General features: G+C 39.2%; 1 protein-coding gene across 1 annotated transcript in view; it reads right to left on the bottom strand.

The window, feature by feature from the left end:
* The window catches only part of TMEM123 (transmembrane protein 123), a 45,763-nt gene extending 32,412 nt beyond the window's left edge, over positions 1-13,351 (bottom strand). Inside the window, exons 1-2 of the mRNA XM_039881937.1 lie at positions 13,031-13,351; positions 8,986-9,042 (exon numbers count right to left, since the gene is read on the bottom strand). Coding sequence (XP_039737871.1) covers positions 8,986-9,042; positions 13,031-13,130 — 157 coding nt within the window. The 5' untranslated portion in view covers positions 13,131-13,351. The remainder of the gene's footprint in view (positions 1-8,985; positions 9,043-13,030) is intronic.

Below are 13,351 nucleotides of genomic sequence, written 5' to 3'. Positions count from 1 at the left end.
GTCTTTCATCATGAGGCTTTCTCATTTCAGACAAAGAGCAGCTCACTCTCCACCTCCAGCCCACTGTGATCTCTCAGCTGTTCTCATTCTTAACTCTCCCTGACCATAATCTTCCAGATATGGAGCGGCAAGGTGTCTGGTTTTGACGAGGATATTAAAACATAAGTGCTCAAACTCAAATCCACAGTCACACCAACTCTTCCTCTCACCTGTCACACCCAATCCACCAGCAAAATCTCTCTTCATCTCCACCAGTACCATCCTGGCCCATCATCCATTTGGACTGATTTGCTTAAATTCCTGCAATGGCTTCCCACTATTGGCAACCCCAAATTCCCTGAAGGACTTCAGAAACTCCCAAGTCTCCTTCCCAGTGTCACCTTCATAACCACTTTGATGTCAGTGCAGAGCACAGATGTTCCTGCCTTGTCAAAATGTAACACAGCCTGAACCACCCAGGCCATCTCCTCCTCAGGAGGAAGACTGACCACAGCACAGGCTTGGTGGGCCAGGCAAGGTCCTCTCTGTCCTCTCAGATCTGAATGCCCTGTCCATCCCCTTCCACACCTGCCTTCGGGCATCAGGGCCTGGCTGGAGGGGCTTTATGTAAACAGAGAAAGAAAACAGAGTTGCCTAGAGGCACAGTACAGGCCTATTTCGGAGACATTGCAGTTCAGTTCCAAACCACCACAATAAAGTGAATAATAATCTTTTTGCTGGTGGAGGGGCTTAACTTCAATTTGTGAAAAATGCATCACCTGTGAAGTACAAGAAAGCTAAGTGCAATAAAACGAGATGCGCTACTCTTCCTAATCGTAAAGTGAAAGGCCCTGGCTTAAAGACATGCTAGGCAGAGTGCAGGTGGTAATTTATTTTGACCAACAGGCTCCCAACAAATCTTGCAGGTAAGGCTGGGGTAGGCAAGCAAGCACAAAAACTGGTTTCCTCCTCCCAGAGCATTTGTTTATCCTTTATTGTTTTAACAAAAATGAGTGCCAGATCCTGGGGATGTGCTGGTAGCGAAGTCAGCATTACTCCTGAAGAAGCTTTCTGGTCAGGAAGGGAGACTTAAGCAAAGCATCATTAGATACAGGGCCTGTATCTAGAGGTCAAAAACTGCTCCTTAGGGAAGTAAAGCTAAGGCAGAAATCTGAAAGCTAAATGGGTATTAACCAGGCAAAGGCAAAGATGGAAAAGTTCTTCAGGGAGAGAGAACAGCACAGGTATACCTCAGAGATATTGTGGATTCGGTTCCAGATCACTGCAATAAAGCAAGTCATAATCTTTTGCTGGTGGAAGGCCTTGCCTTCAATTTCTTCACACACACGCACACACACCTGTGAAATACAATAAAGTGAAGTGCAATAAAATAAGGTATGCCTGCATATGCAAAGGCCCTGCAGCAGAGAATGATGAGACAGGAGGGATTTTTAAAGAGGGTCCCTGTGGCCAGAGAGCAAAGAGGAACACATTTAGTTTTCACTTGTGCCAGGTGCTATTTTAAAGGCAGGTGCTTTACACGTCCTCTCATTTATCCTACAAAATAGCTAGATTATTTCAAAAGCTCAATTTACTGAGGAAGCTGAGGCACAGAGAGGTCAAATAACTTGCTGAAGTTCACTTAATAGCCATGCAATTTGTTCTCTTTGTATCTTCTCCAAAATACAACAGAGCACACATACTTGGGGGAAACTACTAAAACCACTAAGTCAAATTCATTATGGAGTAAAATAAAAAAAATAAACCAGTTCTTACTGAATAGTCAGGTAACAGACTAAAATTATCACTTTTCAACTAGTTGTTTTCATGTCCTAAGATGTAACCATAATAAAATGTGTTTTAAGAGATGGTTAGCTCTCATTTTAAGAAAATGCATCTATGTAGTTAAGTTTGAGCTTAACAAAATTAAAAATACTGAGAGTAATTTGAATAATGATAAAAAATACTTTGCAGTTTCCAAAATTTCCGTAAAACTACGTACTATTTTTATAATCACAAAGGAAATGAATAAAAAGACACACATAAGCTATCAAAATGATAACCCAATAAATGACAAACAACCTAATTAAGAAAATGGGCAAAGGACTGGAATACATTTCTCAAATGAAAAATACAAATGACCTATAAGCACATGAAAAGCTCAACATCCTTAGTAATCAAAGAAATACAAATCAAAACCACAATGAGACACTATTTTACACCCACTAGGATGGCTAGAAAAAGTTATATAATAACAAATGTAGACAAGGATGTGGAGAAATTAAAATCCTCATACACTGTAGCAATGTAAAACAGTGTGACCAATAGTCTGGCAGTTCATTAAGCATGTAGTTATTATATGAGCCAGCAATTCCACTCCTAAGTATATAACTAAGGAAAACGAAAACACACATCCACATAAATGTTTACAGCAGCATTATTTATAATAGTCAAGAGGTGGGAACAACCCAATGTCCTTCAATGAAGAGTGGATAACCAAAATGTAGTATATACACACAATGGAATATTATTCAGCCATAAAAAGGAATGAAGTAGTGATGCATGCTATAATTTGGGTAAACCTTGAAAACATGTTAAGAAGCTAGTCACAAAAGACAACATACTACATGACTCCATTCATACGAAAGTCCAAAACAAGGAAATTATCTATAGAGATGGAAAGATTAGTGGTTACTTAGAGCTGAGGGGTGGGGTAGCAGATTAAGGGATGACAGCTAAATGACACTAGATTTCTTTTTGAGGTGATGCCAATGTCCTAGAATTGACTGTGGTTTCACATATCTTTGAATACACTAATAGCCACTAAACTGTACAGCTGAAAGGAGTGAACTGTATGGTAAATGAAGCACATCTCAATAAAGCTGTTTAAAAAATAAACAAAAATCCCCATAAATCAAATGAAAATATCCTCAAATTAACTCACACTTTAAAAATGTAACTCTGAACGGTTTTATTAATCACATCTCAGATTGGCAAATTTAAAATTGTCTGGTATTAACCGGTGTTGTCGAGGCTGCAGGAAATAGGCACCATTGGTACTGCTAGTGGGAGTAAACTGGTATAATCTGGAAGAAAATTTAGCAATGTATCACCAATTAAAATTTATACACCACTGACTCAACAATTCCACCACTAGAAAAGAGCACCACAGGCACCCTGCAGAAGCATGCCAAGATTTACCAGGAAGAACCCTCACTGTAGCTCTGCTTGAAACAGCAAAGACTGCAAATATCCTAAACGTCCATCAGTAGGGAACTGGGTAAACAAATTATGTTGCATCTGTGCCATGGAATATACAGCTATTAGGAAGGATGAGGTGTGAGACCAACTAGGTAGAGAACAGTGTGCTTAGCATTATCCACTTATGTTAATAAAAAACATATATAATACATATAGATTATGCTTAAGTTATTTTTTGGAAGGATGCATGTGAAACTGGTAACCATTTGTGGCTTGAGACTCTTTATGAACAGTTTTTTCCACCAAGTGAGATAAGAAATACAGCAGCAGATCTTTGGGTAGAAATAATGAGTCTGGCTTTTGACCAGTAATGTACATTTGGGAAAAGGACTGAGTGAGGCTCAGTGGAGAAAGGAAGACTGGTATTATGTATTTTACATTTTCACGTACATACTGTTTAGACTATTGTGTATATACATTAGTTATACTTTATAATAAATTTTAAACAAAATTATATATTAAGAAAAAGACAAAGAGAAGCAGAAAGATGAAGAGCCAAATAATTAATGTACGACACTAATTACTGCTTAACTCTAATCAGCACATCAGACAAAGTCTCTTCCTAAGAACTTTATACACGTGGGAAAGTTACTCTTGAGAAATCTTTATGTATTTCTCAATGTGATGGGCTACATCTGAATTTTAGTCTGAAAGAAGTCATGAATCCAGAGCTAGCCTGCTACTTCCTATGAAAAAGGAGTATTTAAGGAAAAGATAACAAAAAGAAGTGTCACGTACTCAATCTCAGTTGAGTCTATTCTATTATTCAAACGAGAATTCAGATTCAACGAGGACATACTGTGCCCCCAATGTGTGTCAGCCTCTTTACAGGCTCTATAGACAGACAACAGGAACCAGGAGTCAGGTAGTTTGCTTTTTTGTTCTAGGCCTACATTTCGGGCGGATGTGAGGAGCATCTATGTTTTTTTGTCTATACCTTCTTCTGTTTTTCCTGCTTTTGAAAAGTTTATTAATTTCTCAAATTTTTTTTTTCTTTTTGTTGCTGTTTTGTATTTCTCAGTATTTTCAGGATTTCTGCACGTTTTCTCAGTTCACGTACTTGCCCCACTGTTTTCATGTGTCCTAACCGTGGTTCATCATGACCTCCTCCCCCTGCCCAGCCCCACAAACCCAAGCCGACACTCAATTTCCTGGGTTTTCCCAGAACTCATACAACAAGCTGGTTACTCAGCCCCATTATCTCTAATTCTTAAAATGATTTAAAATGTTAAATGTTCTCTTTGATAGTTCACACCATAATTAAGTACAGCAGCAGTTCTTGGTCTAAATTGGAAGCATTTTGTTGGGCTCCTAATTACAACTTTAAGATAGAGGCAAACTTCAGGGAAAAAAAAAAAACACCAGGACAGTTCCATTTTATTATTACACCTGCTGTCTTGGGGGTGCAGAGAGCATGCAGGTGCATACTGGCTTAGAATCACAACAGCATTTTAATGCTTGAAGAATTACCCCTACCCCCAAAGAAAAAAGAAAACCTGGAGAAGTTAATGAAGTTGTCAGAATCCACATTTCTTCTTCTGCAGACTGCTCTATTATGTTTTTGATGTCTTAAAATCGAACTTGTATCTTAAATATTGTATCTTAAATATTGTATCCTAATTTCCTATACATAACAACATAACTGCAGTTTAGACCCGCCACTGCGTGCCAGCCACAGTGACCTTCCCGGGCTCCTTGGACACAGAGGCTCACTCCAGTTTCAGGGCACCTGCATCAATAATTCCTCTGCCTGGAATGCTTTTCCCTTTGGAATCTATAGGGCTGGCTCCTTCCAGTTAGTCAGGTCTCAGCTCAGATGATCCCACCTCAGAGAAGTCCTCCCTGACCACCCATTTGGAAGCAGCTCTTCCGGAGTCATTCTCTACCACATTCACGTGCGTGCGCGCGCGTGTGTGTAAAATCCTGTTCATCATTTTTTTTAAAATCACAATCCCAAACCATCTTCTTTAGTTGTTTCTCTCCTTATAGTCTATCTCTCCACCTGGATTTAAACTTCAAGAGAGCAGAGTTATGCATCTTATTTACCCATAGATGCCTGTGCCTAAAACAGCGACTAGCAAGAGTGGGCAGTCAAAACAAACATCTGTTCAGTGAAAAAGTGAACATAATATTGCATGATTTTCCTATTCTACATTCCTTGAGACATCTAATTTTGTTAAAAGTTACCAGCAATTTTCAAATGCAATCTCAAAAACATGAGTTGAACACAATAGTGTTTGAGGAGTTAAGGCAGTTCTTTAAGTAAAAACAAGTTCATAGTAGTTAGGGAAATTCCTTCCTACATCAATCTCTAGTTAAAAACAAGTATCAATATCTATGTCTGTCCATCTGTCTATGTATGTATGTATGATGTATGTACATACGTACGTATCTAGCGCCATTTGCATCTACAAGCAACTTGTCAGGCCAACTGGTTCCTGTCTTGTAGTAGTTCACAACCTAGCAGGAAGTTTCCATCTTCTTTCATCACAAAACATTCTACCCAAAATAAGTAGAATAAGGTAGTATGGAATATAGAATTATGTACCTGATAAATTCTTTCCACTTCAGTAAAACTTTTAGTGTTTCCACGAGGGGCAAAAATTGGAATACAGAATTATCTGAGTAAGCTGTTCTGAAATTTCCACTGCCTTCTTCTTCAGAAATATAAGTCCAACCCACAGTCATCTGCTCAAATTTGCTATGGTCCTGCCAAACCTATGGAGAAAACCAGCCCTACTAGAGTAGCTCAAGTAACTGGACCAAGGATGGGTTACCAAGACAAAGGCAATCACATACAGATGAACAGTAAGGGAAATCAACTGCTTTGAAACTGGCTTGCTACAAATTATGCCCAAGAAAGGAGCTTCACACTGGATGGTAGTACCCTGAGAACCCCTGAGATTCCTCTTTTGGGGGCAGCATCAATGCTAAGCAATCAAGGAGAAGACTGTATCCTGAATGACAGTGAAATGTTCTGGTTACTGATGAGACTGACTTTCCATTCTGAACCATGTCACAGTTCCTTATATCTTTGCCCGAACCCCTGTTATTAAAAATCATCTGGGCATGTGTCTTCCTTGTACCATAAAGAATAAATTCATCCATCTACAGACCCTAAAATATAAACCCTCTGACTATATATGAAATGGGGGAAATTATTTTCTACATAATCTGAAAACATTAACAAATCCTTAAAAGTGTTAAACAAGTCCCTAAAGAAAAGAATGTCAGAAGTATGGCTGTCCTCAAATAACGATTAGGGCACTTGAAAAATAAAAGAACCATTATATATAATTCAGTGGAACAACTGGAAAGTAACCTTAATTCCTGTTTCTTTGACCTCAAGTATCTATCTTACTCTATAAACAAGAAAAAAACCCCAGCTATAATAATGGATAAGACTGGAGCACGAACCAATCATGTCTCTGTAAGATGTATATAGTGGTTCTTTGATAAGGTTCAGTCAGGAACGACAAAATATGTATTTGATTCCACAATTCAGTTAAACCAACATATATGCATATCTGCTATGTACGAGGCAATAGTGTTCAGTGCCACGATGAATAAATCATAGATACCACTTTCAAGGAACTTAGATGGATACTAAAAAAATAAACAAAATAGAGAAAAGAGATTCATTGAATCTAATGTGGTAAGTCCTATAAAAGCAATAGGCACCTGATGTAAGGAATACTGCTGGCAGTCCCCACTTTTTCCAACAATACATTCTTGGAATACACACCACACAGGAGTTTGTCAAAGAAAGATGTTATTTTCCTTTTGGGATTGGTGCCACATAAACTTGACTAAATAAATAGCACAAAATACATTGTTAAATAATATGTTCAAAAAATAATGATTCAAAGATTAAAAGTCTATGTTACTATAAAAGAAAAGATTAAGCATCATGTCCTATAAAAATGTATCAGTTCAACATGTTACATAAGAGTTTTCAAGATTCAAAAAGGATATAAGAGGACTATAACAGTTATGGGAAGTGTTACACATTGAACAACAAAAATTTTTTATGATACTCGTATTATCTGGTCTCTTTAGAATAAAAAATTTTAAAGCAGTGCTTTCTTTTTTTTCTCAAAAATTTCCTTGGGCTAGAGGGGGCATTTTAAATCATCTCCCTGACTCTGGAGCAGTTCTCAGAGTACTGCACTGATCTTTAACAATCATTCACAGTTACTGTCAGCAGTGGTATATCTTGGCTAAAAAGTGTTTTTTAAAGTTAATGCCACACCATAGTTTCAGGAAGTTCTGCAATACATAATTAGATTTAATAAAGGCCAATAGGAAAAGACACCTAAGAATCTAATAAAATATTTTTAAAAAACCATCCCACAAATGCCTAACAATCTTACATTTAGGGGTCTCCACTTACCCCCCAATAAAAAATTTTCAGTAGAATTACTAAAACTGTTCAGCCAGAAATTTGTAGGAAAGGCAGAGAATGAAAAGCTATCTGCTATTTACTGGCATACTGTTAGGTGCTAGGATGAAAAATCACAAATACCACTTTTAAGGAACTTAGATGAAGACCAAAAAAACAAACAAAATAGAGAAAGATTTATTGAATGCAAAGTGGTAAGTCCTATAAAAGTGATAGGCATCTGATGTTGTTAAATAATATTGCTGGCAGTTTCCATTTTTCCCAACAACACATTCCTGGAATACACATCAGAGAGGAGTTTGTTAAAGAAAGATGTTATTTTCCTTTTGGGATTGGTGCCAAATAAACAGAGGTCAACTAAGAATATGAACTACACGGAGCACCCATGAAAACAAAAGCTCCACAAAGTTGCACAACAATGTGAATGCACTTAATGCCACTGAATTGCGCACTTAAAAATGGTTAACACCATAAATTTTATGTTATGTATATTTTTCCACAGTGAAAACAAAACAAAAGCCCTCTAAAACTCCAAAAAGCCAGGACTGGATCCATTTTGTATTTTTAGCACCTACAACATGTCAGCACATTAAAGACACTCAATGATAATTGGCTGAATAAAAGTAGGAAAAAAAATGGGCCTAGTGATAAGATCTGTGTACCTTTTTCTAGTTTCTACCTTAGTCAACTCTGAAGAATAAAGATAGTAAGAAGATAATCTAAGTATTGCTTATAAGAAACATGCCCTGATGGTTTACTACTAATATTTATGACATCACTCTGATTCCTGTATCTTTCCATGTTAGTGAGTTCGGAATTCCAAGGAAGAAATCCATTTGTTCCAAACTAAAAGCACAGGAAAAAAGACTTGCCAATTGTTTCAATAGGGAAGGGAGATAGTGGGAATGAAGTCTGATTGATGGGTGAAATGTAAACAAGGTCTACTGAGAGTCTACCAAGGCAAATTAAGGCTGCATAGCTGACCAGCTTAGATTCCCTTGTTTCACCATCAAGACCAGCAGACTTATGCATTCATATTTTATATCTACAGGCAGAGTGCAAAACTTTCACACCTAAAAATGTGTTTCAAAACTCAGTATGAATTCTAACATGCTTTTACTTTTAGAATTTATTCACGTCTTTGCTAAATTGAGAAAGACTATTCATCCAGTGGACTACCATTTATTGACGCCTACTAAGGGCAGTCTTTCAGGTAGGCTTTAGGGATTCATGAATGAATAACTGATGGTTAAAACAGGTCAGTACACCAGCTTTCCAGGCTGATATTACTTTATGTATCCTAGACACATGAAAATTCATTTCTTGAACCTTTTAAAACTCACCTGCTGGTTCAATAGTGGAGGTTTTGAGAACTGTGGAAAGATTTCCATTTGAAGATCCTATAAAAATAAAGAAATATCCTGTGATGAAAGGACACATAATATTTAAGAACACTGGCAATATATTGCGGTGCTGGTATGAAGGAGGGTAGATTATTCCATAGGAAGTTCTACTTTTGCCACTGTTGCTATGAGATATAACTTGAAACTGTCAATGAATCTGGAAATGTATTACTGAATTTTTCAAGACAGAAAACATATACCTTATGTAACAAATATTTACACAGTACTATGTGCCACTATTATTGGCTAATTATATAATAGCTTTGTCAAAGTTCATTCATCCACATGAGGGAAGACACTGTGATTGTTGAGAGAGAAACTGATCTCTGCTGCTACAACCCTGCTCTTCTGAGTGGAGTGGACCACCACAGGAGGGGCCCTTCCTATTCATGGGTGCCCCTAGGTCTCGCACCACCAAAATCACTAATTTCACACAATGCAAAGATAAATTTACTTTTAATTGCAAGCCTTCTCAGTATGACTCTTAATTTTTAACTAGTACCTTAAGATTTGGAAAAGGTTTAGGAGAATTCTATGCCCCAGTTAAGCAATTTTTCAGTTGTTTTATCCACCTTAGGTCTTTGCATAATGAAAGATTAAACACACATACCACATGCGAAGAGAGCAAGTGTATTACTGTGGACTTTTCACAAAGATAGCCCCCTCCTCCCCCCAAAAAAGGATCACAAAAAGATCTGATGTGAAGATTAAACTTGAAAAAGATCAAGGTCAGTAGACAATACAGATGTATTTAGCAATAGGTATCAAATAAATGCCAATATTATAAAGAGCTTAGTACACACCGGGCTTCCTTGGGAGCATATGACTTGCATTAGCTCATCTAACCCTCCCAGCAATTGTGAGACAGGAGTATTGTCTTGCAGTGACAGAAACTGAGGCAGAGAAGACTACCCAGCTAGTAAGTGGCAAAGTCTGGATTTGGACCAGGTTGTTTGATTCTAAAGCCCGTGCATGTCAGTGCCAAAATGGAACTGTTCATTTTCTACTATAAACCTGCTTCTCCCTCAGTCTTCCCAGTTACGTTATCAATTGCTCAACCCCCAAACCAAGAGGTCATCCTTTGATTTCTCTCTCGCCTCACTCCACCATCCAATCCATTAGCAAGTGATTTCAGTTCCACATCCCAAAGAGATCTAGAATCCATCCATTTATCTCCACTACCACACATCATCATCTTTTGCCTGGACGACTACAAGTCTCCTGTTTTTGTCACTCCTTGCTGTTGTAACTCTTGAGAGGGATGATTTCCTGGCAACTCATTTTTTATTTTTTGCTTGAGAAAAGACAATCTCTCTAACTTTTCTTTTTCCAATAAATACTTATGAAGCACCAACTGTGGACAGGCACTGTTTTTGTATTCTAACAAAAAATGTCATGGATAACCCTAAGTACAAGGAGGTCAGTGCTTTACTTGACAGAAAGACCAAATATTCAACGTTATAATGTACTGAATGGGGAAAAAAAGAAAGTTAAATTCATGAAGTGGCATAGACTCACTAAGGATTAATTTCATTTCCTAACTGGGTACCCATTATGGTGGCTTTTGAAGCCTGAGACTCACTTATAAAGTCCCTGTTATGTGAAGTGTCATATTCTCCCCCACCCCCAACCAGTCTGAGAATAGTTTAACTATGGCTTGCCTGAGATTTGATAGATGTACTCAAAAGAAGTGCCCATCTCCTGGCAACCTATTTGAACTCTTGAATATAACATTTCTGAAGCCACCTTAATCCTTAGACTTTTCCATTAAAGAGTCAATAAAGGCCCTTCTTTCCCCTAAGGTTATTCAAAGTGGGTGTCTGTCACTAGTCACCAAGAGTCCTAAGTAATAGTCTCCCATCCTGCCCTCCCTTATGTCTCTTATTGTAGTACCACAAACAATCGTGTTTGTGGTTTGCTGAATTATTCATTGTCTCCCCCTCCTCCATCTGAGGATATTTATGAAACTACGCAGCAGACTGTAAAGGGCATTTTTAAAGAATTTCAATATATTTTTTAAATTTTCTCCCACAATATTCTGGGCAATGGCAGTATTGTGGATTTAAGCATTATCTACTTGAAAAGCCAACATCGCCTAATGTGGCTTAGTGGCAAAATGGTGAATTGAGCATTTGGATTCTGGTCTATGAAATCAAACATGTATTAGCTTTTTCACTTGAATAAGTTAGGTAACTTTTAAGCCTCAGTTTCCTCATCTGTAAAATGGACATAATACTGTGAGGATCCGATGAGATGTGGTGTGGACCTCAGTTAGCACAGTATGAGGTACATAGAAGTGTCTAGTAAAAATTGGCCATATAAGCTCTAGTATGCTTGTTAAAAATCACCGTACTTCATAATGACACTTTATACGGATTACACATGTATATGAAGACTAGGACATTTACTTGCTTTGAGACATCTACAGAACCTTCTTTTACTCTAGATTTAACGTGACATAATAGTCTGTAGAAATGGATTCCAGCTTATGTAGGTTATACTAGTTCATGAAAGGCAGGCTTCTGTATAGTACAGCATTCATTCCAAGTTTTCCAAATAACACTAACCTCTAGTGAGACATTAATAAACAGAACAGTCATAAAGTATTAAAATAGAGCAAGTGTGTTATGAGGTCAAAAGAAAAGAAAAGCAAGGACTGATCAGTTTCTCTAATCACTAATTCTTTAGAGAAACAATAAAAAGGTTTACTTTCACAAAGTAACAAATTAAAAAAAAAAAAATGGAAACCTCCCCTAGTAAATACTGGTGTAAAATTTGAACTAAGATATGCTGTTTCATTCCAGATTGTTCACTTTTACAATAAGACACCTCATAATACTGAAAATATGAGGGACATAATTTACTGATCCTTACTTTCTTAAATCTCAAAATTAGATCTGCAAAGACAATTTGTCACATGCACAATTCAGCAAAGCAAACAAAAAAAATCGGCAATACAAAAATTGTTATTGTCTCACCAGATTATTCTAGCAAAAGCAGGTGTTGTACATGAACCGTCTGGTTTTGCAAACTGCCCTCTATCTCTTGCTGGGTAAAACTAATTTAAGGCTAAATATACAAGAGTTGGATAGAATTTAAATCCATGAAAAGGTTGAATTAAAGCATCTTATCCTAGTTTACTGACTAGTGAGTAACCAGATTTCTACAATAATTCGCAAAGAGAAAACGGCATCTACACAGCAAATCCCAGCTTCCTGGCCTTACTCAAAAAGGACTCTTTAAAAGTTTCCAAAGGGCCAAGGGCGTAAGGGAAACCCCCTTCCCTCAAGGAGAAATGTCAAAATCATTTTGTTATGATCTGATGATCGTCAGCTGTGATCTTAGGGCTGCACAGCTGATGCGTTGACGCGCGCCTCAGCCGGTGTTCGCGGCACGCCAGGGGCAGGAGGCGCCCTTCCGCCGGGGCAGAAGCCTCACCTGCGCCCGGGAGAGCAGGGCTGCTTCCCAAAAGCTCCCTATCAGTTTCATTACCCCAAAGTCTGGGGACCTTAAGACTATAAATCGTTGGTCTGATGCAACATTAGACGATAAAACGCCGGGTAGACTCCTGAAAGTTTCCCCAACGAATCAGTAGACGTATTTTTCAACTCACCTAATCTTGTTCATAAAAGGAAGCCTTAGGTAAACTCTAACCTTCCCCTAAACTTCAGGGGGAAGGCTGGAACAACCAACTTGAGCCCTCCGCTTAAGGCCCGTTCTTCGGGCAACTCAACAGGTTATACGCACTCCTCCAGGCCTGCGACCGCCGCCTACAATAAAAACAGCCGAAGGACCCAGCAGGCGGCTCTGGGGCAGGTGGGAGACCCGCCGGAGACTGAGGCTCCCTAGCCCCATCCGGTCACGTCCAGGTCATTGAGCCTGAGACACAGAGAACTTTCCTCACAACCAGGTCTCAACTGGGGAACTCCCGTGGGCAGCGCGCTTCCTTCCGGGGCACGGGCTGGCGACCCCCGCAGCCACTTACCCTCCGTGTCTGCGCTGTCCACGGCGGCCTTCAGTAGCGCTAGCACCAGCAGCGCCCCCACGATGAACAAGGCCAAGCTTCCTCGCGAGCCGAGTCCCATTGTTCTGAGGGCAGGAGCGACGGCCTCGTGGGTCCCCAAACAGGTGGCGGTGGCGCCAACGAGACCTGTCCTTCCGCGCACCCGAGCCCGCTCCGCGTCCCCTTCGCCGTGCACACCTCCCCTTGCGCCACCTGCCCCCCGCAGTAACCAAACAGGGAGCGAATGCGGGTGCGGGCCGGGAGCGGACGTCGCGCGCAGAGCCGGAGTGGCGGGACGGGGTG

The sequence above is a fragment of the Pteropus medius genome, unplaced genomic scaffold (genome assembly GCF_902729225.1).
Source record: "Pteropus medius unplaced genomic scaffold, Ma_sr-lr_union100, whole genome shotgun sequence".
Classification (NCBI taxonomy): Eukaryota; Metazoa; Chordata; class Mammalia; order Chiroptera; family Pteropodidae; genus Pteropus; species Pteropus medius.
This window is presented reverse-complemented; position numbering and strand designations above follow the sequence as displayed.